The sequence below is a fragment of the Meleagris gallopavo genome, chromosome 1 (assembly GCF_905368555.1).
Source record: "Meleagris gallopavo chromosome 1, MGAL_WU_HG_1.1, whole genome shotgun sequence".
NCBI lineage: Eukaryota > Metazoa > Chordata > Aves > Galliformes > Phasianidae > Meleagris > Meleagris gallopavo.
This window is the reverse complement of record NC_139404.1, coordinates 86709498-86736619: the sequence shown is the minus strand read 5'-3', so window position 1 is coordinate 86736619 and position 27122 is coordinate 86709498. Positions and strand designations below refer to the sequence as shown.

General features: G+C 38.0%; 1 protein-coding gene across 2 annotated transcripts; it reads left to right on the top strand.

Annotated features, from left to right (window-relative positions):
• Nucleotides 1-256: 256 nt before the first annotated feature.
• On the top strand, nucleotides 257-25823 carry CIP2A (cellular inhibitor of PP2A). 2 transcript variants are annotated; one of them, XM_085239481.1, is made up of 21 exons: nucleotides 261-471; nucleotides 2819-2966; nucleotides 4019-4131; nucleotides 5630-5724; nucleotides 6282-6378; nucleotides 7818-7940; nucleotides 8089-8234; nucleotides 8811-8886; nucleotides 9727-9954; nucleotides 10412-10571; nucleotides 11601-11742; nucleotides 12453-12552; nucleotides 13412-13530; nucleotides 13991-14183; nucleotides 15663-15737; nucleotides 15821-15931; nucleotides 16961-17157; nucleotides 18616-18729; nucleotides 22196-22278; nucleotides 22768-22907; nucleotides 24005-25823. In XM_085239481.1, exons 1-21 carry the CDS (start codon nucleotides 325-327, stop codon nucleotides 24173-24175), a joined length of 2778 nt encoding a protein of 925 aa, XP_085095607.1. In that variant the 5' UTR covers nucleotides 261-324; the 3' UTR covers nucleotides 24176-25823. The 2 variants fall into 2 exon arrangements, with proteins under 2 accessions (XP_085095615.1, XP_085095607.1); XM_085239489.1 differs by lacking the exons at nucleotides 18616-18729; nucleotides 22196-22278; nucleotides 22768-22907; nucleotides 24005-25823 and adding an exon at nucleotides 18064-18268 and having other exon boundaries at nucleotides 257-471.
• Nucleotides 25824-27122: the final 1299 nt, after the last annotated feature.

The following is a 27122-nucleotide window of genomic DNA, read 5'->3' as shown; positions in this document are numbered from 1 at the left end:
CTGACCTAGCTGTAGGTGTCCATTCATTCATTGCAGAGCCTGAAACTGGGTTATTATGCGTCAGACTGCGGTATCACTGAGCAGCTCGATGTTTAACTGCATGCAACACTACCGATTTTACTCAGGCAAACTAAGGTCCATCCCGACAAAAGAGCCTCACGAGGCAGAACGACAGACCACACCATGACACCGCCCCTGCCACTCCCATTCCGTGCCCGCGGCAGGAAGATGGCGGCGCTGCCTCCCGCCGTGCCCCGCGGGTAGGCGGGCACTCCCGTTCAGTGGGCGCTGCCATCAAAATGGCGGCGGCGGCGGGAAGTACGAATGGGGTTTGCCGCTCGCTCCTCTGAGGGAACGGTTCGGGGCGTCATGGATGCTTCAGGTTGCATGAAGTCCCTGCTCCTGGCAGCCACGCAGTACCGAGCTGCTAAGACGCCATCCAACGCTGCTCTGGTCCAGCGCAGCCTGGAGGTGAGAGCGGAGCGGCTTGCTCTGAGCGAGGGGTTGGCCGTGGCGTTCGTTTTCTCGAGCGTGGGAGCGTGAGCGGCTCCTCTCGGCACTGTTCAGTGGCCGGCCGCGGCTGGCTCCTCTCCGTGGCGGTCGGCCTGGGCTCCGAACTGCCGTGGGCTCGGCCGACTCAGCTTCGAGGCGGCCGTGGCCTCCCTCTTGGCTCAGCGGGTGGAGATTGAGAAACCCTCTGTTGGGGTTGTCTCATGCGGGGTGGGGGAGGGAGAAACAGCTTATTTTTGTCCCTCGTGCTGTTACTTTGTCCTTTACCGTAGCGTTTTAAGCTGTTTTCATATATATATATGCACACAGATGTACTGGATGTTTACGTATGTGTGTGGTATTCACAGAAGTCAGGCATGCTTCTACTCTCTAAACACTGGCCCACGAGGATCATTTTGATTTCCCAGCTTAAAAATACAGTTTGAGCTATGAACTTGCCTTGTACCTGCCTTTAGCTGGTTTCAAGTGATGTGTATTCAGGGATGTCTGCTGCTGTAGCCACCCATACCTTTCCCTGTCCTGATGCAGCCCTTACAGCAGGCATGGTACTGGGATAGTGACTAAGCTGCTTCATCTGCACTACCTTTCTCAAATACAGATTTTCTTAAAAATCGTTGTTACTAAAACATCAATATAGAAGATTTGGCATAAGCCTTCAAGAACTGGGTAGATGTGGCACTGAGGAACATGGTTAGTGTGTGTGTGTGTTGCTCAGGTTGGAAGGGACATTCAAGATCATTAAGTCCACCTGCAACCTAACCATACTATCCTAACTCTAACAACCCTCTGCTAAATCATGTTCCTGAGCATGTTCCTAAATGTTTTTTAAACACATTCAGAGATGGTTACTCCCCACTTCCCTGGGGAACCTATTCCAGTGCTTAACAACCTTTTCTGTAAGAAAGTTTTTCCTCGTATCCAACCTAAACTTACTCTGGCACAACATGAGGCCTTTTCCCCTTGTCCTGTCACCAGTGAGAAGAGATCAACCGTGCTCTCACTGTAATCACCTTGCAAGTATTTGAAGAGAGCGATAAGGTCTCCCCTCAGCCTTTTCTTTCCCAGTTCCTTCAGTCTCTCCTCATAGGGCATATTCTCCAAACCCTTCACAAGCATTGTTGCCCTTCTTTGGACCTGCTTCAGCACCTTTTTCTTTATTGAGGTGCCCAAAACTGAACACAGTACTCAAGGTGGGGCCTCACTAAAGCCGAGTACAGGGGCAGGATTACTTCCCTAGTTCTGCTCATCACACCATTCCTGGTACAAGCCCTTGGCTTTCTTGGCCACCTGGGTATGCTGCTGGCTCATATTCAGCTGACAGTCCATCAATACACCAAGGTCCCTTTCTGTCAGGCGGCTTTCTAGCCAGTCCTCCCCAAGCCTGTAGGGTTGCCTGGGGTTGCTGTGACCAAAATGCAGGACCTGACGCTTGGCCCTATTGAAACTTATTGTTTACCTTGGTCCATCAATCCAGTTATCGATCCCATCGATACAGATCCCTCTGTAGTGCCTTTCTCCCCTCTGGCAGATCAACACTCCCTCCCAACTTAGTGTCATCTGCAAACTTACTGTGGGTGCACCTTCATCCCCTCATCAAGATCATCGATAAAGGTGTTGAACAGAAGCAGCCCCAGTGCCAAGCCCTGGGGGACACCACTTGTGACCGGCCACCAACTGGATTTAACTTCATTGATCACAGCTCTGGGCTCAGCCATCCAGCTGGTGTTTCAACAAGCAGAGCGTGTGCCCATCCAAACAATGGGCAGCCAGCTTCTCCATGAGGATACTGTGGAGGACAGTGTCAAAGGCTTTACTGAAGTTCAGGTAGACCACATTAACAGCCTTACCTTTATCCACTAAGCGGGTCACCTTGTTGTAGAACAAAATCAGGTTTGTCAGACAGGATCTACCATTCATAATCTTTTCCAACCTCAGTGATTCAGTGATTAACTTCCTTCTCTGGTCTATTGTAGAAAAGTACACAGAGGATATGAAGAAAAAAAAAAAAAAGTTACATTGTCCTATCATGCATATATAACACAAGTCCAATTATGTGCAGGTCTGTCACTTTTAATATCCCCGTAAATGGGCTTTCCTTTAACTCAGCATTCCATTTTTCATTGTAAGCATAGTGTTCTCACAAAACAGCACCAATCTATTACTACTTATCTTCAAGCAGAATAAAACCATTTTATTTCAGTCCAGTTCTTCAGAAAACAGGTTATTGAGTTGAAGTACCAGAGATGTATACAGAGGAGTGAGACCTAGCAGTTAAGTAATTGAGATTTTTTTCTCCTTTTATCTCTAGGTAATCTCAGGACTGAAGCTTAAAAGATTATTTGCTTCCAACCAGATTCTACCAAGTGAATGTCTTAATTGCCTAGTAGAACTCCTTGAGGACGCTAATATAGATCCTTCTCTAACATTGTCTTTGGTGACTTTACTATCACAGCTAGGTAAGATTTGCATTTTAACATTAATCTTGTGTCTTAGAAAGAGAAGACAAGGCAGGTGTTGATTCTGTGGCACGTGTGATGAACTTCTTAGGAAAACCAAAGGTATGAAAAATAAATAGCTCTTGAAGTGCTTGCCTGATCCACTAGACAATACAAGATCAGATAAAAGTATTAAACCACTGTTTTATATTTGACAGAATTCTCTAAGACTCACGTGCTTCAAATTTCCCCATTAGAAAACAGATCCTAGAGCCTTTCATTTGTTTGTTGGGATTGATTTTCTTTCATAGAAGTGTGACTTCTTCATTTATCTATGGAGCTCTGTGCTCACCATAACTGCATATGTAGGTTATATGTATGAGTAAAAAATTCTCTTATCCCTCAACTTCGGCTTTCTTGTTAGATGTGGGTAGTTCTTTGAGATTTAAGTTGTTTAAGATGACCCGTTTTTTATCTTCTCTTTTTTAATGATTACTGTAAAATGATATGTTGTTGGGCTTCGTAAGTGTATTTCCCAACCTCTTGGATCTGGAAAACTTTAAGAATCACTTCTCCTCCAATTGATCTGTTGTTTTATCTGTCTTCCTTGTTTGCTATGTCTTTTCTGAGACTAAGCAGAATAGATTTTTTTTGTATTACTACTGCTATATAACCTTATCAAGTTATCAGTTTTAGTCTGCTTGCCTACCTTGGCATGAAGGAGGAAACTAATATCATTGATTTTGAGCTTTAAAGCTTCTCAAGTGCAGGATTCAAGATTTCAAATAAAGCTTAAACTTTGTTGATGCTTTCTTCACTGTCCAAAAATTTCAAGGAAAGGTCTTAGTGTTTCAACTGACTGTAAGCTCAGAATTGAGGTGGAGATTCAAGTGTATAGGAGCTGTGATTTGTATTATTTGTGAAATATATGTGGAAAACTGAAGAAAGACTTTAGGTTCTTCTTAGATCAGTTGCTAATACAGTAATTGCTTTTGCTATTACATAAGATTGTGGGTTGGTGGGTTTTTTTTATTTGTTTCTTTGTTTGCTCTTAAATAATTCTTAAATTCTAGCTTCAGACAATGAGACAAGAGAAGCTCTTCGGGATACCTACAGTCTGATCAATGTGCTGGCAGGAGTGGTTCATCGAAGTTCTACTAATCTTAGTGATCCAGTCTTATTACAGGTAACAGGAACTAATGCTTAATGTTTGCTTACTGAGTAAAAGTTGACAAGCTGGATGTTTTATTTGCTGTGTGAGTCTAGTGTGACAGGATTTTAGCACTGCAGATTCTATGTATTCTATCTGTAATATTGCTTGTGCTTCTTACCTGTTCTAATACATTTAAAGAAAAAAAGAGAAAACATTTTTAAATTGGAAGCTTCCACTGTGTGACACTACTGATTGAGAGCTTAGAAGCTTATTTTTCATTCTGTTTTTCATTTTATTTTTAATTCATTTTAAGGTTCCTAACAAAAATTTGAATATTGTTTTGTCTAATCAGTAGGTTGGCAACTGTGAAAGAGCAAAGGGCTGTGGCTGCTGCTCTCTGGAGGTTTGCAGAGTGTATGTGCCTCCTTCTCTTTGGTCAGTGGTGTCTGCTGTTGAATAAAAGGGACTGTGCTAATGGAAGCCTACTTTTAGGAGCCTAGTGTAGACATCATTATATTATTGCTTTATTTATTTATTTTCAGTGAATAAATTATATCTCCCAGTCCAGTTTCACTAACTTGCACCTATAATTTCTGTATGCTAAACAATGAAGTTGGGCTCCCCCCCCCACCTTGAATGCATACATATTTTGTCATACGTAGGTTTGAGCTTTCAGCATGTGTTTGCTGGCCATCTATGGTCACCTCTTTTGTGGTCATCTCTTTTCTGAGTAAGGAAAGGAGGAAAAAAAAAAAAAAAAAGTAGTCTGCTAGCAGCTACGTTGCCCTTACTCGGTGGGAAGGTTAGTCAAGCATCCAGTGCAGTGTAGAATACTTTTCTAATGTTTTGCATATTTCTCAAAGTACTAGGAGTTCCAGAAGCTTTAAGAATCCCAGTTGACGTGTCAGTCAAGGGGAAAGATTTTGTAGCCACAAATAAATCCATTTATAAGACCTTTAAGCTCTTATGTCAGCTATTTTACACAGTGAGATTTTATTTCAGCTGCTATCCTTAGCTATGCTGTGGTTTTTGTCATGTCTGAGTATACTTGTGTCACATTTAAATAAGTTATATGCCAAATAATCCTGGATGAAAGACAGTACTATCATTAGATCTGTTGGCAGTCCTTACAACACACCTGTTTTACTATAAACATACTTCCTGCTAGAGGCTGCAAAGTGCTTTTGAATATTGCTGAAACATCTAGGTCTTTCACTGACAGAATGGAGAATTGACTGATGAGGAAAAAGGGGAGAATTGGATGGGACAAAGTTGACTCTGCCAAAATAAAGCTTCACTAATATGTTTGATCTTTTATTAAGTACATGGAGGTCAGTGTGGTAGGATATTACTCAGCGTGCTTGCAGCAGCATGCCTAATTGTGATGTTAACATTACAGTTGAAAAATGAATCAATTTATTGTGCTTTATTTCTTTATTTAGTTTCAGCTGTAAGAAAATACTTTATGTACTTCACATTTTTTAGTGAGATGCTGTAGGAAAGGCATGTGAATAGCTTTTTATTTCCTCAGAGTATTCAGTTGCTGCAGAGACTAACCTACAATGTTCCAGTCTTTTGCGCTGGTGCCAACGTCAATGAACTGATTTCATTTCTAATGCATCATGTGTAAGTTTGTGTTCACTTATCTTTGCTCATGGGAAATACCTAGCTAGGTTTCTAACCTTTCTGAGGCCCATGAGCCTATTGCACTAACATGGTCTGCAGAGGGTGCTGTGATATTTTTGCTCTGAAGTTGCCAGAGATGTTTCTGGAAAACATTTTAAGGGTTGTTAATGTGGTGGCTGTGCAACTTTAGGTGGCTGAATATTAATTGGCTTCTTAGCCACCCCCAGGGAGGGGGAGCTAATGAAGACAAAAACCAGGAAAAAAAATCATTCCTGTCACTGTAAGCATACTTCCTCTAGAATAATACAAATTTTGTGCAAGTCTAATGACTATTAAAGACACCTGCAATAAAGGACCTCTGATAGCATTTATCTTTGATGCTCATTCTTCCTCTTAAGCTCAGTTAAAATCAGCCCGAAGTCTGGGATCTGCAAGTGTTGGGTGCACTTTTCTTGGAAGAATGGTAACTTACAGAAAAAAAGCAATTTTACTGTAACTAATCTATGGATGCTTTAATGAAAACATCTTTGTTTAAACCTCCGGATTTTTCTTTTAAGTCAGTCCACAGAAGATGAGCTAACAATACCATGCTTAGGACTTCTGGCAAATCTCTGTCGTCACAACTTACCTATTCAAACTCAGATAAAATCTTTGGTAAGTCTTTTGTTGTAGTGGCGTGATTCTCTGACATAGGGGTAAGAGTGAGTTACTTCACTGAGCTCTTTTTTGCACCAGTAATAATCCTGACCTTGTTGTTCACTATTTTGTCAAACGATGGTGGATATTTCACTCACATTAGAGAACACAATCAGTAGAACTGAAAGCTGTGTGTTCTCTTTTGTTGCTGTGTTGTTGCACAGGCTTGCATTATGCATTCAGTTATTATAACGGTTCTCTACAAGTGAAAGGTGAACCTGATGTTTGAGTATCTCTTCCTTAGAAGAACTAAATGTTGTTATAGTATATATATTTTTTCTAAGCTGCAATAAGTTTGGCCTGGAAAGAGATTTGCTCTTTCAAAAGATAAATCAATAAAATACCCCTGATCTTGATATCAGGTCAGGACCTTTGAATCTTCAAATACACATCCATATCTGATCTACGCAGTCTATCTGTTCATCAGTCAGTGCAAACAGCTTATTCCTCAGTGGAGGAATACAAACTCATCTACATGGCACTGAACATTGTACTACTTACCTTGGAACAAATGCAGGAGAAAAAAAGAACTGTGTCCAAGTCTGTTCAAAGAGCAGATAGGAGATAGGGTTAATTTTCAGTGGTTGTTTTATCTTAGAGATGTTAGTGATGTGACTTTCTCATCAGCCTGTAAAATAATGATGTAATTCCTTCCTATTTTTTTTCATTCTATCCTACACAAATTCAACAGAGAATTTAGTCATTGCTGTCATCTTCTGTAACTGTGCAGTAGATCAGGTTAGTCAAGCAGGACCTGCCTTTCACAAACTGCTGCTGTCTAGGCATGATCACAGAATCTCAGAATGGCCAGGGTTGGAAGGGACTTCAAGGATCACGAATCTCCAACCCCCTGCCACAGGCAGAGCCACCAACCTCCCCATTTAATACTAGACCAGGCTGCCCAGGGCCCCATCCAACCGGGCCTTGAACACCTCCAGGGATGGGGCATCCAGAACCTCTCTGGGCAGCCTGTTCCAGTACTTCACCACTTTCTCTGTAGAGAATTTCCCTCTGATTTCCAACCTAAATCTCCCCTCCCTCAACTTAAAACCATTTCCCCTCATCCTGTAGTTGTCAACTCTTTCGAAGAGTTGATTCCCCTCCTGTTTGTAGGTTCCCTTTAGGTACTGAAAGGCAGCAGTGAGGTCATCCCGCAGCCTTCTTTTCTGCAGGCTGAACAAGCCCAGCTCCCTCAGCCTGTCCTTATAGGGGAGGTGCTCCAGTCCAGTAGAAGAACACTAAAATAAATTTTCTAGAGAACATTTGTCATAGCATATTTCTGTGTTATTGTAATTCATAATTTGTATCTCTTGTTTATAAATATTTGCAATGTGTAAGTTTGGTGCTCTTAGAGAAGAAAATAAAATTTTTAATACCTGTGCTTCTCTGTGTTTTAGAGTAACGTGAAGAGTTTCTATCGTACCTTAATAAGTTTCCTGGCGCACAGCAGTTTAACTGTGGTTGTATTTGCACTTTCAATATTATCAAGCCTTACTTTAAATGAAGAAGTAGGAGAAAAAGTAAGTGATACTTTGAAATCAGTTTTATTTTCAAGTTGTTGATAAATCTATTGGCCAAACTCAGAAAATAATTCTAGCTAATTTTTATATGCGAGAGACCTGAGGAAGCAAAGCATGTTCACATGTGTAATTTTATTTTTCCTTTCAGCTCTTTCATGCACGGAATATCCATCAGACTTTTCAGTTAATATTCAATATTGTTGTAAATGGAGATGGTACTTTAACAAGAAAATACTCTGTTGATCTACTTATGGATCTTCTGAAAAACCCCAAAGTTGCAGATTATCTTACCAGGTATGGCTTCATTAAAAATTCATGGTTGCTTCTTGAGTGTTACTAGATTAGATGAGTATCTGCTCTATCCGAAGCTAAAGGATTCTTGTGTTACCTGTTTTACACAGAAGCATGAATCAAAACCTGTGCTTTAATTGCTGCTTAAGAAACGTTTAATGATTGTGTTCAATAATTCTTTGGTCAGTATTGGTGGTCAGACAATCTGATGAATAGCTATCATTTTTTTTTATAGTCCTACTGTCAAAGTGATAAGAATTTTCCTGCAGGGCATCACAGAGTTGTTATGTGAAATGCTTGTGTACTGGTTCTGCACATTCCACTAGTTGAACTTAGTTGCTGAACTTCAATCCAAATCTCTAGCAGTAAAAATACTTGTTCTAATTCTGAGGATATTTTTAAAATTTAGCTTATATTGCATTGAAATTACACCATCAAAGGTATTACTGTATTTGAAGTGTTTGGGGGTAAAAAGGAAATTGGACTCGGGTATTCATTACTTGAACATTATTAGATATTGATACCAAATTATTGATACTAAATTATTTTTTTCCATCTTTCCTTCCATTTGTGCTGTAGATATGAGCACTTCACCTCATGCCTTGGTCAAGTATTAGATCTCCTTCATGGAAAGGATCCAGATTCGTTATCTAAGGTACTTCATCAGAAGACCAAGGGGGTACAACTCATAATACAGTTCCACATCTGTAACCATAAGTAGATTCCTTGTGTGTGAGAACTGATAATGAAGTAAATTGACATAAGGACTCTTTATTGACCCTACAATGTTTATCAGCTTAAATCTAATTCTTCAAAGGACGTTATGGTTGAATTTGTTTATTTGTGGGTTATTGGTTGTTTTTTTTTTTCTTGGTGTTTATTTCCTAGTAGTTCTAAAAACTTAGAAATACATTATTCCACAGTATTTGAACAATTTGACGTCATGTTGGATTAAGCACTTCTCTGTTGCATTCAACTTTGTCTCACTACCACCTTACATAATTGAAGCATCGGCTATGTGGTGCTAAATGCTAAAATACAATTTGTCCTGAAAATGTTTCAAAGATACATGTTGACCAAACAATTTTAAACTTTTCTAATCAAAGCATTTTGCATCATAATATATGATGAAAGCTAATGTTTCCATGTACGTTTGTTTTTGTTGTTTATTGCTTATAATTGAAAAATGTGTTGACATGGAGCTTTCCAGGGGTCTTCATCTCACAGCTATCTGTCAGTATCTCAGAATAGCATTTCTATAACTGAGAAGTAATTAGAGAGCAGTTGGTCCTTTTTTTTAATTATTTTTAATCACTAGTCTAATGGACTGTGCTGCTAACTTGATTTTACAGAAAAAATATCCTTCATAGAATTCTAATATGTCAAGAGCAATTGTCTATAACTTAGATATCTCTTTAGATTTGTACTATGGGAGTTGCAATTTTTACATGAGTAATTGGTTTAAACCAATTGAACTCTCATTCACTTCATACAGATCTTAGAACTGCTGCTTGCCTTCTGTTCTGTGGTAGAACTGCGTCATACCCTGCGGCAGGCAATACTGGACCCATCTGGCTTGCCAGTCTCTGGAAATACCAGATTTGTGACTCGCTCAAAGACTTCTGAACCATCTGTTGCATTGGTGCACTTGTCAAACCAACCACTGGAAGGCTCTGAAGACTGTTCAGTTCTAGCATTGCAGCTATTCAAAGAGGTTTTTGAGGTACGAGTGCTAATGATTGAGCTTAAAGAACTACTTAGCTGTTGCAGTTTTGCTTTGATCGATTTTTAAGTATTTATTAGTGTTTTACTTGAAAAGTAGGATGCAGAAATATACCAGAAATGTTTTTAAAATTCCATACTTTATCAAACATCTGTTTTTAAACACATTAGAAATATATTTTCAGGACTGTATTACAAAGTTATATTTTCTGAAAATTATGTTGGCCGTTCACGAAGTAGACACAAATCTATTCAGTACTTCTTTTCAAGGACTTGTAGAAGTGAGTTTCTGCTTTTCCAGTGTTATTTGTTAAACTTGATTCTCCAGTATGATACTGATCATAAGTCTTAAACCTGAAATAGGAATAGTCTGGGAAGGCTTGAATACAAGGAGTAGAGTAGGCTTGTCTTCCTTATTCTGTAGTTGTAAATATTGACATAAAATTTGTTTATTACAGGATGTTATTAGTAATGGGAACAGTGCCTCAGCTGAACACTTTGTGGATCTTTTGCTGCCTGTTCTTCTTGATCATCTTCAGATGCCAGAACAGATTGTGGATGAGCTGTTAGTGAAGAAAAAGTGTGAAAGAATGGTCAAGGCTATTAACGTTCTCACAGATATCCTTTTTTATGTGCCTATTGTCTGCTAATTTATTACTTCTCCACTATGATCTGCTCTAAGGCATTAGAAGAAATATCCATCTTGGGTTACTCTAACAGCTGTTAATGGCAATAACTGTACTAATCTTACTTAGGACTGTCATCTTGAAGGACCTTTAGTAGCTTTATAATTGCTGTGAAATTATTGTGTAGCACAGGGATTCCAAATAAAACACAGTGGTTGTTCAACAGTATAGGAGCACTTTCCAAATAAAAAATGAGTGTTTTCTATTGAAATTACAAGAGGTGTTTGGGTGGCCTTCTTCTTAATCGGTGTAATATTTTGGTCTAGCTAAGTCCATTGCAGTATCCAGCCAAAGCTGGTAACAGTTTTGATCAGTGAAGCAAGGGGAAAAATAATGTGAAATTGTTTCATTTTATACTCCCTGTTTTTAAAGGGACTTCTTTCATTAGAATTTAAGAGCAGTTTTCCTTTTTCAGTCTAACCTCCTGTCTGTGACAGGATTTGGACCAGATTTGGGGTGAGTTTGGTGAGTAAGCAAATGTATGATGTCATCTTCAAGCATCCAGCTATGAATTTCTTGAGAAACATGCTGCCTTCTGCTTCTGTGTTGCTTTTCTGAATTTAGTGTCATGAAATAAGGAGAACAAAACTGCAGGATGTAGTCTGTTATCTCAGCTGAATTCTGTGAAGAAGTCTCTTGACTGGCTCTCCCCTTAGAACTAGTCCTTCTTTTAGGTACTGGTTGTTCAATCCCTCTTGTTCATCTTCTTTATGCAACTCGTATAATTATAGCTTCCTTGGCTGTCTGTTTCCAAGTTAATACTTTTTTTTAGTTCAACAGAACAGTTGAACACTTGGCATGTATGTTAAGCATGACCTAAGAGGTTTATGTAGTTGGGCTTCAAAAGCATTTTTGGAGTATATCATGCTTTGATATGCTAGCTTCTCTTTTATTATTAAAACAGTGCCTTATGGTGCCAATACCTAAGCATAGATCAAGTTTTATTCTTAACTCAACCTACTGCTGTGTGGAGACGACGTACTGAAAATGCATGCCTCAAAGCTGCTGACTGCCAGCCATTGTGTGTCTCTAATTGAGCACCAGTTTACCAATAGTAGGATTGATGCTGGTTTTGGGACAAAGGTAGTGGACTCTAAAATGTGGTGAGCACAAAAATTTCTCTAAAATTTAATCTACCTAGACTTTTTTGAGAGTTGTGATATTGTTCCAATAGAAAGTCTACCACAGTTGAAATTACTGTTTAAATGCAAATAAGTCTATATTGTTTTAAAATCAAATTTAGTATTTTAATACCGATAGGATGTAACATGTTAGTCAGTTCAACGAATAAACCTAGCTTAAACTTTCTGGGGTTGTTTTGTGTGTATGTTGTGTTTATGTGGTACAGTGATTTTTAAACCTCATCCAGAAGTTTATCTGAGTTGTTGCTTTTCAGAAATGATATCATCCATCAATACTGGGGAAAGAGGGGGGCTGTGGTTGCAGTGGGGGGAAAAAAGTCCAAAACAACACAACAGAAAACACATCCCTTCAGTTCAGAGTCATTGACTTGAACGTCAATAGAACTAATAGTTATATGCCCAACAAGATAAAATTGACCTGTGATTAAAACCTCTTTATTTTCAAGGTGAAAGTGTGTTAGGCTTCACTGCTATCCATGGTATGCTGGAAAAGCTCAACAGAGCATCTAAGGAGCTGAATGATCTCTCATGGTATTTGCACTCATGCCTTGCTAGAGATAGTTTATTTATGAAGGTTTAGGGACATATTTGCTTTGTCTTAATTTATTTATCAGTGCTGATCTGACAAATCTCTCTGCCTTTTTTCCACTTTGATTTTGTGTATTTAAAAGCAAACTTGCTGCTGATATTATTTTGAAAACACTTGATCTTATGAGCAGACTGAAGCAGGATGTGCCTGGTATGGAAGTCAGCTTCTACAAAATCCTACAGGTATGAGTTTAAAGTGTCTTATAAAGTAAAATGTCTTATAAAGGGTATCTGTGAAGGAAAGTATTATGAAACTCTAGTCATTCTAGCTCTGAATCTTTTTTCGTGCTTATCTCTGTCACGCTAAAAATTTTAGTGAAAAGCTACAGTTCTTAAAGATTAAGAACTTAATCTTGTTAATTCTTCTAAAACAAGACTAACTTGCTATTACCTCTCTTATTTCAGTAATGCATGTGAAATATTTCAGTCACCTGTTAAGAATTATCCTTCTAAGGCCACATTAGGATTGCAGTTTGAGGGTAGTGAGTGAGGGATAAGAAAAAGTTTCACAGCTATGTAATTGAAAAGCTTCTGAGGTTGTTGAGCATTAAACGTATCCACCTACTCTGTGACTTTGCACAGGCAAGTGTTTGGTTTCTGTTGGTCAAGATGCTTGCTCTGTAGATAGAAAATAATCTGGATAATCAAGCATTTCATATTGTTTGGGAGAGTTTTCTTTGAAGAATGGGAATTGTTTACAATGAGAGTTTCAGAGTTATCAGAAAATCCTCATAAAACTTAAGCTTGTGACCCTTTATGATGAAAATCAAGCAGATGAGAATTTGAAGGAATTATGTAGTCTCTTTACTGGTCATGTTGACTAAAGAAAACAAATTTCGAAACACTCCAAAATGTGAAGTATGTTTTTCTTTTTTAAATCACTTTATTAACCTTTGCATTCTGAAATGTAAAACAGCAGTATTTAGTAAGGTAGATTTGTGTCTGTTCTCATAGGCCTTGGTATTGTGATGTCTGGGGTTGTTTTTTTTTTGTTGTTTTTGACTGTTACGTATTGTTCTGACCAAAGTAGTTTCTTGTTTAGGATCAACGCTTGATTACACCTTTGACGTTTGCTTTAACATCAGACTACAGAGAACAAGTCCAAGTAGGACTTAGAATATTGTTTGAGGCTGCACCCTTACCAGATTTTCCTGCTATAGTGTAAGTTTATTTTTGTGATAATCTGATAAGATTTGATGCTTTTATAACCTTAGTGATGCTCGCGTTTCTTGACTTATTACTTCTAGTTTATGTGAGGCAGAAACTTTAAGAAAAAATTGTCATATCCTCCTAATCTACAGGTAAGAGACAGCAGTGGTTTTAGAGGCTGGAGGAGGTAGTACTGACTGGTACACAACTAACAGCAAATCCTTGACAGTATAATAGTCTTCTGTCTATACATACTATAATCTATATACTGTCTATATATGACAGTTTAATAGACTTCTGTCCCTCAGGATTAACTTTTTTCAAGTTTGTGTGATAATGCAAATGTAACTATTTCTCTAGTCTATCTTTTCAATGAAAGATAAGTTAATTATGTTGTGAAATATTTCTCATCTTCAGTCCTTGCAGCAGTATTTGAAGCAGATTGTTTTTAATATCAGTCATGTTTTCACAGGCTTGGTGAAAGCATTGCTGCAAATAATGCTTACAGACAACAGGAAAAAGAACATGCATCAAAAAGAATCCAACTGCAGTCACCCTTGATCAGTAACATTACAGTGAGAAGTTTTTCATCTTGTGCTAATGGTGATGAATCCACAAGTTCAAGTGTTCAGGAATTAATACAAAAACTTCATTCTGGACTAGAAGTTAGTATAATTTTATGTTATCTTTGCTAAATATTTGACTGTTTTTAATCAGAGTATTAGGCTACAGTGCGTGATCAGTTGAGCTCAATTTACGTTCTTACCTTTTTAAGAGTTCTTTTACTGAGCTCCTGAGCAGAGGTCAGTGATGTTTCTTTGTGCAATATTGTAAGTTGGGCTCCCTGTTGGAATTCCCTTCTCTGACTGGTTTTCCCACCCCTTTCCTAAATGCTGGGTGTGGAGGTAGGTGTCAGATTTAGCTGCAGGTAGCTGGAGTTGGTGGGGTGTGTACAGGGAGATCCCCCTTCCTAAGTGCATGGCTTTGTATGCATTAATGGAAGTCAGCACAAAGTACCTAATGGCATTAAGTGCAGCAGCTTCCAATCACTTCAAATTTTTGAGGTAGAGAAAATATTAGTGTTCAGTAAATCTTTTTTTAGGCCTTCTAAGTAGTAGAACTTTCTTTTAGCAGTACATTAATTAAAAGTCAGTTTACATGATCACTTGAAATACCTGATGCTTCATCTTCGCGTGTTCCATGAGGCTCAAATATGTGTAAAAACATATGAATCACTTTCAATAGTATTACTGCAGAAAGAAAATGAAGGGAACTTACAGAAGCTTTTCTTATAGTCAGTTCTATATGCTTTTATGTGTTACTGCAACTTTGCAAGCAGGAAAAGAAACTGGAGCTATGTGGGAGCTACTATTAATATGCCCAAAAGTATATATCTTGCACAAAGGTTCAAAACGGTGCAGAGAGGGTACATTTTTAATAGGTGTCCATTTTATGAGCAGAAAGATAGCTTACACTTAGTCACAGGATAGAGCACATGAATGCCTGCTCAAAATTGGTATTATTATTGTATGGCCTACGGGAAAAAAAAAAAAAATCCTAAAGTTACCTAGTTGCATTCTTACTTGACTTAATTGATGGGCATATTCTAATGAACACTGACTCTTGAACAATACATGTGAAGTACTCCTCTAGTAATTTGATGGATTAAACTAACAATTTCTGTTCTGGTTAGTATTCTTTCAGAGCTTTTCACCTCAACCTTTTCTGATGGTCTCCATGCTAAGAAGGCTGTGTATTGTAAACAGTGTTTTCATCTTTGCATTTTTTTGTTGTTGAAATTGAGGCAAATGTTCTATGAGGGGATTGCTAAGTCTCCAGCAAAGAATAGACCAACAGGAACAAAGTTACAGTGGTTATATTATCTTTTCATGGTATATCACTGATTTGACTTGATAGGCATCTGCCTCTGAAGATGACTCATCTTCACCCTACTAAATTTATTTGCAGACTTTCTGCAAGAGTCAAGTGAATGTAATTAAGTAGTCAGTCTCAGAGATTAATATAAAATAAAAAAAAAACTCTAGTGAACAGATTAAAGTTCACAAAACTAAGCTTTTCAGACATGTTATCTGTCCAAGTAAATGCAGGTTTACAGTAGCAGTAATTGTAAAACATGTCCACAGGTTAAGGAACCAATCACTGACATGAGGATTTCTGACATAATGGATATCTATGAGCAGAAGCTTTCATCATTAGCTGTGAGTACGACCTAATATGTATGAATATGATGCTGTTGGTAGATTCAGATTATGTTAATGAATAACATTCTTCCTTTGCACAGTCAAAGGAAACTCGGCTGCAAGACCTTTTGGAAGCAAAGGCTCTGGCTCTGGCTCAGGCTGACAGACTGATGGCCCAGTACCGATGTCAGAGGGCTCAGGCAGAATCTGAGGTGAGTGGGATCTCTTTCTGGGATTCTGGTATCATAGAATCATAGAATGGCTTGAGTTGGAAGGGGCCTCAAGGATCATGAAGCTCCAACCCCCCTGCAGCAAACAGGGCTGCTAAACTCCATATCCAATACTAGATCAGGCTGCCCAGGGCCCCATCTAAGTTGGCCTTGAACACCTCCAGGGCCAGGGCATACACAGCCTCTTTGGGCAGCCTGGTCCAGCACCTCACCACTCTCTCTGTAAAGAACTTCTCCCTGATATCCAACCTAAATCTTCCCCCCTTCAACTTAAAACCATTTCCCCAATGTTTTGGGGCAAAGTAACAACTGTTCTGGGTAGCTTTGACTGTATTTGCACATGTGGAAACTCTATACTGTTTAACTAACCTATACTTAAAAATTAGGACAATCTTAATTTTCATTGTAGCAATGCAAAGAAAAACAAGATGTTTCTTTGGAACTCTTTAATGCCCTTTCCATATTAGAAGCTGACAAAGCTGTCTTACTGTATTTGAACATTTGTTAGCCATTAGTGTTAATTTAATGGTAGTAAATTTAAAAATGAATAAAACCACTTATTAGTATTCTATGTAAATATTACTGGTATATGATGAATGGTTTACTGTTTGTGGCTTTTAACTACTTTGTCATTTCATACGAAGATGAACTCTCAAATATATACTGCAGTGATGCAAGCTTTATTTGAGGTGTGCTTTGAAAGTTCATAATTTCTGTTATTCAAATAAAGATTTGATAATTTGGGTTGCAAATTACGGAAGCCATAGCTAAACTATATCATATTTTACTTTTTTTTTTATTCACTTCTAGCACTATAGAAGGAGCTGAAGGAATTTAGAATGAATTAATTAATTTGTATTTAATACTAGGAGACAGAAACTATTTCCTTAACGTAGCTGATGGGATTTTAGTGTTAGATGTATGACCTCAAATATTCCTATTAAGACATGATTTATAAGACAGAAATGTTTATAATTACTTTTTATTTTGGGGGATGTTTTCCACTGAAAGGCCCGAACTCTTGCTGCAATGCTGAAGGATGCAGAACGAAAAAATGAAGAACTTAATGTTTTGCTGAAAGCTCAGCAGGTAGAATCTGAAAGGGCACAGACTGATATTGAACAGCTCTTTCAACACAACAGGAAATTACAAACAGTTGCTGAGGAACATGAAATGCTAAAAAAATCATCAGTTGATCTTCTTCAGAGGTAAGAAGCTCAGGATCTTAAAGGAAATTTGAAATATTCATCTAGAATGATGAAGGTCCTCAATGGCCTGATTAAACTGGATGAGAACTGAAGTAGTAGATGTTGAAGATCTAATTCAGGAAATGACAAGAATTTTGTGTATTGTTTCTAAAACAAACCAACAGTGCTTAATTTCTAATGGTTCTACAGCATGCTCTTGGCTTCTTTCTTTAACTTTAATGCTGTCTTGATGACATGCTATAAATTGTCTAGAGAAACAGTCAGCAGAATATGTTTGTGTAATGTAGGAGTTTGCATGTTTGATTGCTTCTGTAGTAAGCCTGACTGAAATCAAGTGATGTAGGGAGGAAAGATGTGCCCTGTGTGTCTTAAATAATTTATAAGCATTATTTCCTTAGGATTGTAGGCTAAAAAACACGTAAGACATGGGAGACATAAAAAGTACGTAAGGGTAGAAATTTTTAATGGAGAAATAACATGCTTAGGAAGAATAAAGGCTCAAAAGAACTTTGGCATCTCAACTTGCATGAGTTGTTTTCATCACTAGGTGTCAGCAAGGCAAAGAAGCTGGTAAAATTGAGAGCGATTTACTTTACAATGGATGCAGGAATTGTATTAGAAATTTTGAAGTTATATCTCTGCCAATAATAGGCATTGAAGGAGGAAAAATGTTTATTCAGGAAAATCCATAATGGACAGGATGCATGCATCTAGTATAGTCACTGTGGAAGTTCCTCCTTTTCTGCTTGAGTTGTACTTAATCGTATTCTCTATGAGCAATTGTATGGAATAAAACATCTTTTAATCTGTTATCTAAAAGCTGTAAATTCCCAAAGTAGGAATAAAATAGCTTAGTGATTTTTACACTGGTTTTATAAAGTAAAAACTTGCTTTCTCAATCTGCAGACTTTAAGTGCTGTTCCTTAAACATAACCAGAAAGTTGACATGGGAGGAGAGAGTTTTCCTTTCGGAAAGTAGTAAAGTGATTTGCTTCGAGCGTGAGATCTGCCTCAAACTTTTATTAATTGCACTTTGCACCGTCTTCAGTATTTTCAAGTTCTAGAACTAGAAACTTGAGCACTATAGAACTGGTGCTCAAAAAGTGTCTCAGAGGATCTCTTAAAAGGTGACTACAAAAAGTTTATTTGTAACATTTTGTACATATCGGACATTTAAATACATCTGTTTTTTGTACATCTTTTTTTTGTTGTTGTTTTTGTTTTGTTTGTTTGTTATTCCTGAAGAATTTTATACTGGAAGAAAGAGGGAAGATCATTAATAATTAGTGAAGCTTTTTTTTTTTTTCCCCTAAGTATGTACTTTTAAAAAATGTGTCTTGTTTTTAACTTGAGTGAAATGATTGAACAAGAGAAGTCAAGTATATTTTTACAAACTATTAAACTAAAAGCTCTTCAAAAGCACTTATCTTCAAACATAAGCCTCTAATTTATTTGTAGGTATGAAACAACTGAAAGACAACATAAAGATCTACAGATTACATGCAATTCCCTAAATAAAGAAATTGAAGCAATGAAGAAACTAAATGAATCACTGAAGCAGCAGAATGACAGGTAAGTTAGGTTCAGTCTCTAAGCAAATTAAAGAAAAACAGTAAAATTAAATAGCACTTCAGCATTCAATTTGTCAATTATCTGTGCTTCAAGTAGCATATGAGAGGTCTATTATCCATCATATTTGAAAGGTCATGGCAGTCTGGTGAAATTCCCACTGACAGGAAAAGGAGAAACATAACCCCTATTTTCGAGAAGGGAAAAAAGTAAGATCCAGGGAACTACAGGCCAGTCAGTCTCACTTTTGTGCCTGGCAAGATCATGGAACAGATCCTCTTGAAGGCTGTACTAAGGCTTATGGAAAATAAAAACAAGGTGATTGTTGTTAACCAGCATGGTTTTACCAAGGGTAAGTCATGCCTGACAAACTTGGTGGCCTTTTGTGATGGAGTTACAGCGTCAGTGGCTAAAGGAAGAGCAACTGATGCCATCTACCTGGACTTGTGCAAAGCATTTGGCACTGTCTGACATGACATCATGGTCACCAAACTGGAAAAAAAAATTGATTTGATGGATGGACTGCTGGCTGGATAAGGAATTGGCTGGATGGTCATGCCATTACAGTCACTGTCTCGGTGTTCAAGTGGAGACTGATGATGAGTGGTGTTCCTTAGGGATCACTGTTGGGACTGGTTTTATTTAACATCTCTGTAGGTGACATGGACAATGGGTTTGAGTGCACCCTCAGCACGTTTGCAGATGACACTGAGCTGAATGGTGCAGTTGATGCACCAAAGGGAAGGGATGCCATCCAGAATGGCCTGTATCGGCTTGAGAGGTGGGTCCATGTCAGCTTCATGAAGTTTAAGAAAGCCAAGTGCAAGGTCCTGCACCTGGGTTGGGGCAGTCTCAAGTACAGATGCGGATTGGGTGGAGAATGGCTTGAGAGCAGCCCTGAGGAGAAAGATTGGAAGTTGTCAATTGATGAGAGATTCAGTATGAGCCAATAATATGTGCTTGCAGCCCAGAAGGCCAACCATATCCTGGTTTGCATCAAAAGAAGTGTGACCAGCAGGTCGAGGGAGGTGATTCTGCCCTTCTACTCTGCTCTCGTGGATCTCACCTGGAGTACTGCATCCAGTTCTGGGGCCTCCAAGAATAACATGGAGTTGTTGGAACAGGTCCAGAGGAGAGCTACAAAGATAAGCAGAGGGCTGAAGCACCTCCCTTGTGAGAACAGGCTAAGAGAGTTGGAGCTCTTCAGCCTGGAGAGGAGAAGGCTCCGAGTAGACCTTATAGTGCCCTTCCAGTACCTGAAGGGGGCCTACAGGAAAGCTGGGGAGGGACTTTTCATAAGGGAAAGTAGCAACAGGACATAGGGAAATAGTTTTAAACTGGAAGAGGGTAGATTTAGACTAGATATTACGAAGAAATTTTTTTTTTTACTGTGAGAGTAGTGAGACACTGGAACAGGCTGCCCTGCAAGGTTGTGGATGCCCTCTCATTGGAAGCATTCTAGGCCTGGCTGGATGGGGATTTTGAGCAACTTGGTCTACCAGGAGGTGTCCCTGCCTATAGCAGGTGGTTGGAACTAAATAATCGTAAAGGTCCCTTCCAACCCAAACCATTAAATGATTCTAAGTGTAGCTAGAAGAAGTAATAGATCCTTTAGAGTGGTTTTCTATGTGTATATTAGATGAGAATCTGTATTAGTGATTTTTGTGATTTTATTTTTTCTCTTGTGTTGGTTCAGAGCAGGAGGGGATCCCCACATACTGCAGCAACAGTAGGAATTTAAAAAACAAATGAAAAGAAGCCATTTTGGGAGTGGGTTTTTGTTGGAGGGAAGGGGAGAGTGTCTTGGTAGTCACTGAATTCTTGATGTTGTGAGCCAAGATTTTCACATATTCCTTTTTATCCTACAAGGTTTCTCTGTGACATCGTCAGATATCAGCAGAAGTACTTAAATGCTATGTTTGTCTCCTTCTCTGGAGATGTTCAGGAGCCACTGACCTGTGTGACCTGCTGTAGGCAACCGGCTTTAACAGGAGGGTTGGATCGATGATCTCTAGAGGTCCCTTCCAACCCCTACAATTCTGTGATTCTGTTTTCTGGAAGAAAAAGAGAAGAGGGGTGAGGGAGGGAGGGGGAGAGAACCCAATAAATTAATGCATTTTAAAATTATACTAGAAATAGTGATGACTGACATTCCATCCTTGGTGTTTCAACTATAAAGCTAGCGCTACTTCTGTCTTGTTGAGAAGAAATTGTAACTTTTTTCCTTTCTGATGGCTTAAGATAGAGACTTGGTGTATCTTTCACCCTCTTAACTAAATAAATAGGGCTCTTATTTGAGAACTTTTGTTTGATACTTAATTTTGCAGAACACATTTGTTAAAATATGCTTACCGTCAGATCCTATATTCACTTGAGAGAGAAAGTGGTATTCTTGGTTTCACTTTCAAAGTTCACTACATCCTTCCAACTTCTTGACTTGATTAGTGACTGAGACTGCTCTGACTTCTGCCTTGAGTTCTGATTCAAATGGAAAACTTTCATTTAGATGCATTTGCTTGTGAATAAATGTGGGCACCTACCTTCATTGGAGCAATATGCAGTTGAGTATAATTGAGGAAGTGTTCTGAGAAGGATCTCCCTTGTTTAAGGCAAATGGGATAGCAGTTGCTGTATAAATATTCTTGAATAGTTACATAAAAGAGACTGAACTATCCTTCTCCCCTTTTGTTGCCAGAGGCTGCAGATAAGAAAGTGGATAAACAGGCCAGCAAGAATGACAATAGGTGTCCTCTAAATGGGGCAAGTGGGAGATGGAATATGCCTTAGAAGTTACGCTAGCTAGCAATGGAGACAGTAAATTAAGTTAATGGAGTTTGAAGTGCTTGGGTTACAGCTGTAACACTGGCGGATAACAGTGCCTGTATATTTTGTGAGATCTCAGTATTATTCTAACTAGTAAAGACTGCAGCAAACCTATGTATGAGCTACAGCAAGGTCTTATGAAACTTCATTTTTTTCCTGCATGTTGCACAACTGTCTGGAAATATTCAGTATGATATCAGAAAATCCTTATGCACAGATGTGTTTACATAGATGATAACACTTACCTGAAACAAGGTTTTAGTAATGGTCAGTTCAGGAGCGTACCAAGAGCTAAAAGCCCGTATCATCAGTCCCTAATGGCAGTGAATTCTGACTCAGGTTGAAAGGTGATTTCATTTCTGCCATGGTATCTTGAATGTCTTGTGGCTGTAATCAAGAGCAACAGTCTAGGCTGTAGGAAAAAAACATTTCCAGTAGTTTCTGCATTGTCTTTGATTAAGGGGGATAAATAATTTTCATGGGAGGGGAAAAAGGAAAAACCCTGCAAATTCATCGTTTTGTTGATTTGATTTTTAAGCTCCTGACAAGAGTTACAAATGACGTGAAAATCATTCTAGCTTCTTAGAGCAAAGAAATGGTGATGTATTTTACTTTGGGAATTAAAAATTTCTCTCTTCAATATTAGGACTGCTGCACAGTTGGTAGAATCTGAAGAACACAGAAAACAACTACAGCAGCAGCTACATGATAGAGATAGCAAAATAGCAAGTAAGTCATTTAACTAAAAAATCATTAGACCTACAAAGCTCAATTTAAAAGATGCTGTTATGTGCTGTAGAAAAGCAGCAATGTTTTTCTTAGTAATTGTAAATCTAAAAGGTAGCCAGCCATATGTTATTTAACAGTTGATGAGACAGATGTGTCTTTGTATATTTAAGAAAATATAGATATATTTTTCCAAGACTATATTGATTTCACTAAATCCATACACAGCATGATTTGTGCTTTCAGGATCTCTTCACAGCATGTCCATTAGACCCATTTTCTGTGGGAATTGCAAATTGAAAGAGTTCAATTTAACTCTTCAGCAAGTACCAAAAAGCAACTGCTAAAACTTAGCAGTAGGTGGCACTCAGTAGTGCACTTATTAGCAGCTATGTTCAGTATTAGAAATGTGTATATACTTGTTTCCGAGGCAATGCAGTATCTCTTTTTTAAGATGGACAACCCATCTTTTAACATGTTGGTTTTTGTAAGGCTTGCAACAGAAAATGAAAGTTCTGGAAGAAAAACTGAAAGCTCAACAGAAAGAAAAAAACAATATGGAGGAAACTGTTGATGTTCTTAGAAAGGAGTTGAGCAAAACAGAACAAGCGAGGAAGGAACTGAGTATTAAGGTAAGGAATTATTTCCACCTGCACTCTAGAGACTGGAGTTTTAAGTTCTATATAACTGATAGAGCTGAATAATCATTATTTCAGTTTTGAAGTGACTAAATAAAACTAGAACTGACCCTATAGTGAAGAAGAATGAACTCTTAATTATGTAACTTTTGAGTTTCGAATAGTTGAGCTTGAATTTAAGAGCAAAGTCAGAGTCTAAGGGCTGTGCAAAACGTAGTCTACATTGTATTTGGAAAGAAAAAAAACTGTGATGCAATATTAAGTAAGTAAACAGCACATTCCTCTTCAGTTTCTAGTTGTATACTGTGAAATCTGAGTTATTTGTTGTTTTTTTTGTTACTGTTTTTTCCTTCCCCTTTCTTGCAGTCTGCATTAGGATACTGCATATGGATGTACCAAAACACTTCTGATTTTCTTGATCTTTGAAATTCTAATAAAACATTTAATTTTTATCTCAAAGAAAAAGAATGTCTTCTCTCAAAGCAAAAATAGAGACCAGTTTGGCCATACTCTGAAGTTAACAGGATAATGTGTGGATTTTTTTCCTTGGTTGTTTTTTAAAAAAAAATCTCCAAAACCTCAGCGTAGTTTGCATGTTCTTGCCTATCATTAAGATTCCAGTAAACTCTCAAGGTAGAGGTTCCTTTTACATAAAAACTAATCAGTAATCACAAAGAAGTATGCAGTCTGTCAAAGCATTTACAGTATTCCCACTCCCTAGGACAATGCTATGTAGTATACAGCAAATACTTCCCATCTCCTTGATAAATATTTATCAGTGTGTGGACTGAAATGAAACATGGATGGATGAACTGTGAACGTTTCTGTTACTTAAATAGAAGAATGATAACGTGGGGTTTAGTGCATCCCACTGGTATGCAATGTTTTGAAGTGCATCAGTTGCTGTAAAACTTTCATGTACACCAAATGTACACCTGAAGAAGGTATTTCTGAAACAAAGTTGTAATTTTAAAATGATGTTTTTTGATTGCTTGCTTAAACTCATCACCAGACTACTTAGCTTTCACTGTGTTTGTTTGTTTTTTCACTTAATGATGGAGTGAATAGTAACATTTTGGCTGTTTTTGCAGGCATCTTCTCTGGAAGTTCAAAAATCCCAACTGGAAGTACGCTTGGAAGAAAAAGAAGCACTTGTAAAATTACAGAAAGAGGAACTGAACAAACATTCTGCTATGATTGCAATGATTCACAGTCTAAGTGGTGGCAAGTTAAGTGCAGAAGCAGTGAACCTCAGTTTATAGGGCTCTTGTCATCAAGGTTATAATAGAAAATACATATGAATTAATGTATGTAAAAAAGCTTTTTAAAACATGAAGCTAATATACAATCTGGCTAAAGAAGAGTCACCTAAAACGTGAAGTAGGTCAATATCAATTGAGAATAAAAGATAGAATTATGGAAGTTCTTTTTGAAAACACTGAACTACTGTACAGCAAATAGATATTCCAACGATGTTGGTAGAACTATTATTTATCTGTACTAGGACCTGGATATAACTGTTGTTGGTGACTAACCTTCCTACATGGATAGATAGCAAAATGGGAGTCACTCGGCCTTTTTGCTAGTTTATTCTGCTATTGGCCATCAGGAAGGCATTCTTCATAGGGTAAGCGCTTTCATCATTTAATCTTGATAATTTTCACTCTTCTGAATACCACCTATTATTTGTGCAGCGTTGCTTCCTGATGCCTAAGGCACAAGAATAGAAATAAAATGGATTATGTTAATTAGAATGTGTTATATTGAAAGCTGTGTTTTTCAGCATATTAATGCAAATACTTCCTGAAATAAATATGCGGATGTGTTTCTAATTTTGAGGAGATTAATTTGAGCAAGCAGAGCAGTGAATTTGAGTGACTTATTTTTTTTTTAAAGTAGAACCATTTAGAGAAAGCACATGAAAATGAAACACATGAATGCAAAAATATTTCTTAAATACTAGGTAATGCTTTCCTAAGCCCACATCACTTTTTTCATTCTTTCAAAAGATTCTGCAGTTTTTTAACAGTCCTATCTGATACATTGTTAGCTGTTGTCAACATTACCATTTTCTGCTCAAACAGGATTTCATATATTTTTTATAGTATAACTATTTAGGAAATTTCTTCTAAAGTATACTTTCATATGCATGGCTGAACACTTTCCTGTCCTTAGTTTAGATATGACATGAATGTCTTTTAGCAGTTGTCAGAATTATTTCATTAATATATGTATTTTGCTAGAACTACCAGAGTTTATTTCATTTATGTCCTCTTCTGTCGCATTACTGATTTTATTTGTATCTAATTTGTTATGACTAGGTCTTAAAACACTTGAGTTTCTTCACATCTTCTGTTGTGTCGTAGATGTTTTACTCAATCTGCTCAACTCACAACTAAGCATAACCTTGTGCATTCAGTTGCAATTATACAAGTCATATGAATTGTATCTATTTTAACCTGTTTCTAAATGTACATATTTTTATGTCTTAATGTCTACAGCTTTTACTTATGGTTGTTCTGGTCTCTGTGAAGACTAGGTGAATAAAAAACAAATTGCTCTGTGTCTTATGTATTCTGTTAAGTGAGGTAAATTAGTATATAAAACATGTTGTTTGGTTCCCTTTTTGCATAAAACATCATTATTGCTTAGAATGGTCAGAAAATAGGTGTTAAAATTGCTGAGTTGAGGGGTTTTGTTAGTTTTGCTAACCCAGTTGGGAAAGAAAGCCTCATTAACTATAAATTTCTACTTTAGTGTAATGGATTAAGAACTTTGAGAGTCAAAGTAAGTTTGCAGACGTGAATTCATTACTATTTCAGTCTCTTGGTCACAGGGAAAGGGCAGCTGAATGTTTTTTTTTCTACCAGAAGCTACTCTTAAAAAAAAACAAAAACAAAAACAAAACAAGTAGAAAATGTCAAGCATGTTACTAATTAAACTGATAAATGACGGTTTAACTTTGATTTCAGATGGTGGATTGGAGGGCCAAAATGGCATGCTGCTCAACAAAGTAAGGTTATACTGTTTTGAGGTTCATGGCCCCAGAAAATATTAGATGATGAATCCTTGAAATTTACATTATAGAATCCACAGTAAAATATTTGTATTGTGGTATACAAATATTGATTGTTGCTTTTTTTCCCCTTGGAAAAATGTGCTGTGTCAATATGCTTTTCTAAGCCAAGTGTCACTGAACTCTGTTGGGACACACTACAAATAAATGTGTAGACGTGTCTACCTGCCTTGACAGTATTTCTGTGTTCCTTCCTGGCAGTGTTTTCTTAGTAATGAGTAGCAGCTAACAGAACTAGCAAATAAATTGGTTTCTATTTAAAATTTTCTTCAGAATGTATAGCACTTCTCGCTGTGTTGTGTTGATACAGTAGAAGAAAGGGATGCTATCCAGGGGGACCTTGATAAACTTGAAAGGTGGGCCCTGGTGAACTTAATGAGGTTCAACACAGCAAAATGCAAAGTGTTGCACTTGGGTCGAAGTAATCCCAGATGTATATACAAACTGGGAGAAGAACTTCTTGAGAGTAGCCCTGCTAAGAAGGACTTAGGAGTCGCAGAATCACAGAAACACCAAGATTGGAAAAGACCTACAAGATCATTCAGTCCAACCATCCACCTATCACCAATAGTTCTCACTAAATAATATCCCTCAACACAAAATCCAAGCGTTCCTTGAACTCCTCCAGAGTGGGTGACTCCACCACCTTCCCGGATAGCCCATTCCACTGCCTGACCACTCTTTCAGAGAAGTAGTATTTCCTAACATTGAGCCTAAACCTCACTAATCCTAAAGCTCACTAAAACCTCCCTTCTGATAGTTATTGCTCTCTATAAGGCCTCCCCTGAGTCTCCTCTTCTCCAGACTGAACAATCCCAGCTCCTTCAGCCGCTACTCATAAGGCCTATGCTCCAGACCCCTCATCAGCTTTGTTGCCCTTCTTTGAACCTGCTCCAGGGGCTCAATGTCTTTCTTGCAGCGAGGGGCCCAAAACTGGACACAGTACTTGAGCTGCGGCCTCACCAGAGCTGAATAAAGGGGTCCTGGTAGATGAAAAGCTTAATAGCCAGCGGTGTGTGCGCTCGCAACATGGAAGGCTAATGGTATTGTAGGTTCCATCAGAAGAAGGGTGGCCAGCAGGGTGAGGAAGTTGATTGTCCCCTTCTGTTCTGTCCTCAGACCCCAGCTGGAGT

Coding starts and splice junctions, on each gene's coding strand:
- CIP2A (XM_085239481.1), top strand. CDS start 325: ATGGGGTTTGCCGCTCGCTCCTCTGAGGGAACGGTTCGGGGCGTCATG. Junction 14,184..15,662: donor AACTTCATTCTGGACTAGAA/GTTAGTATAATT, acceptor ACATGTCCACAG/GTTAAGGAACCAATCACTGA. Junction 17,158..18,615: donor TCAGTTGATCTTCTTCAGAG/GTAAGAAGCTCA, acceptor ATTTATTTGTAG/GTATGAAACAACTGAAAGAC.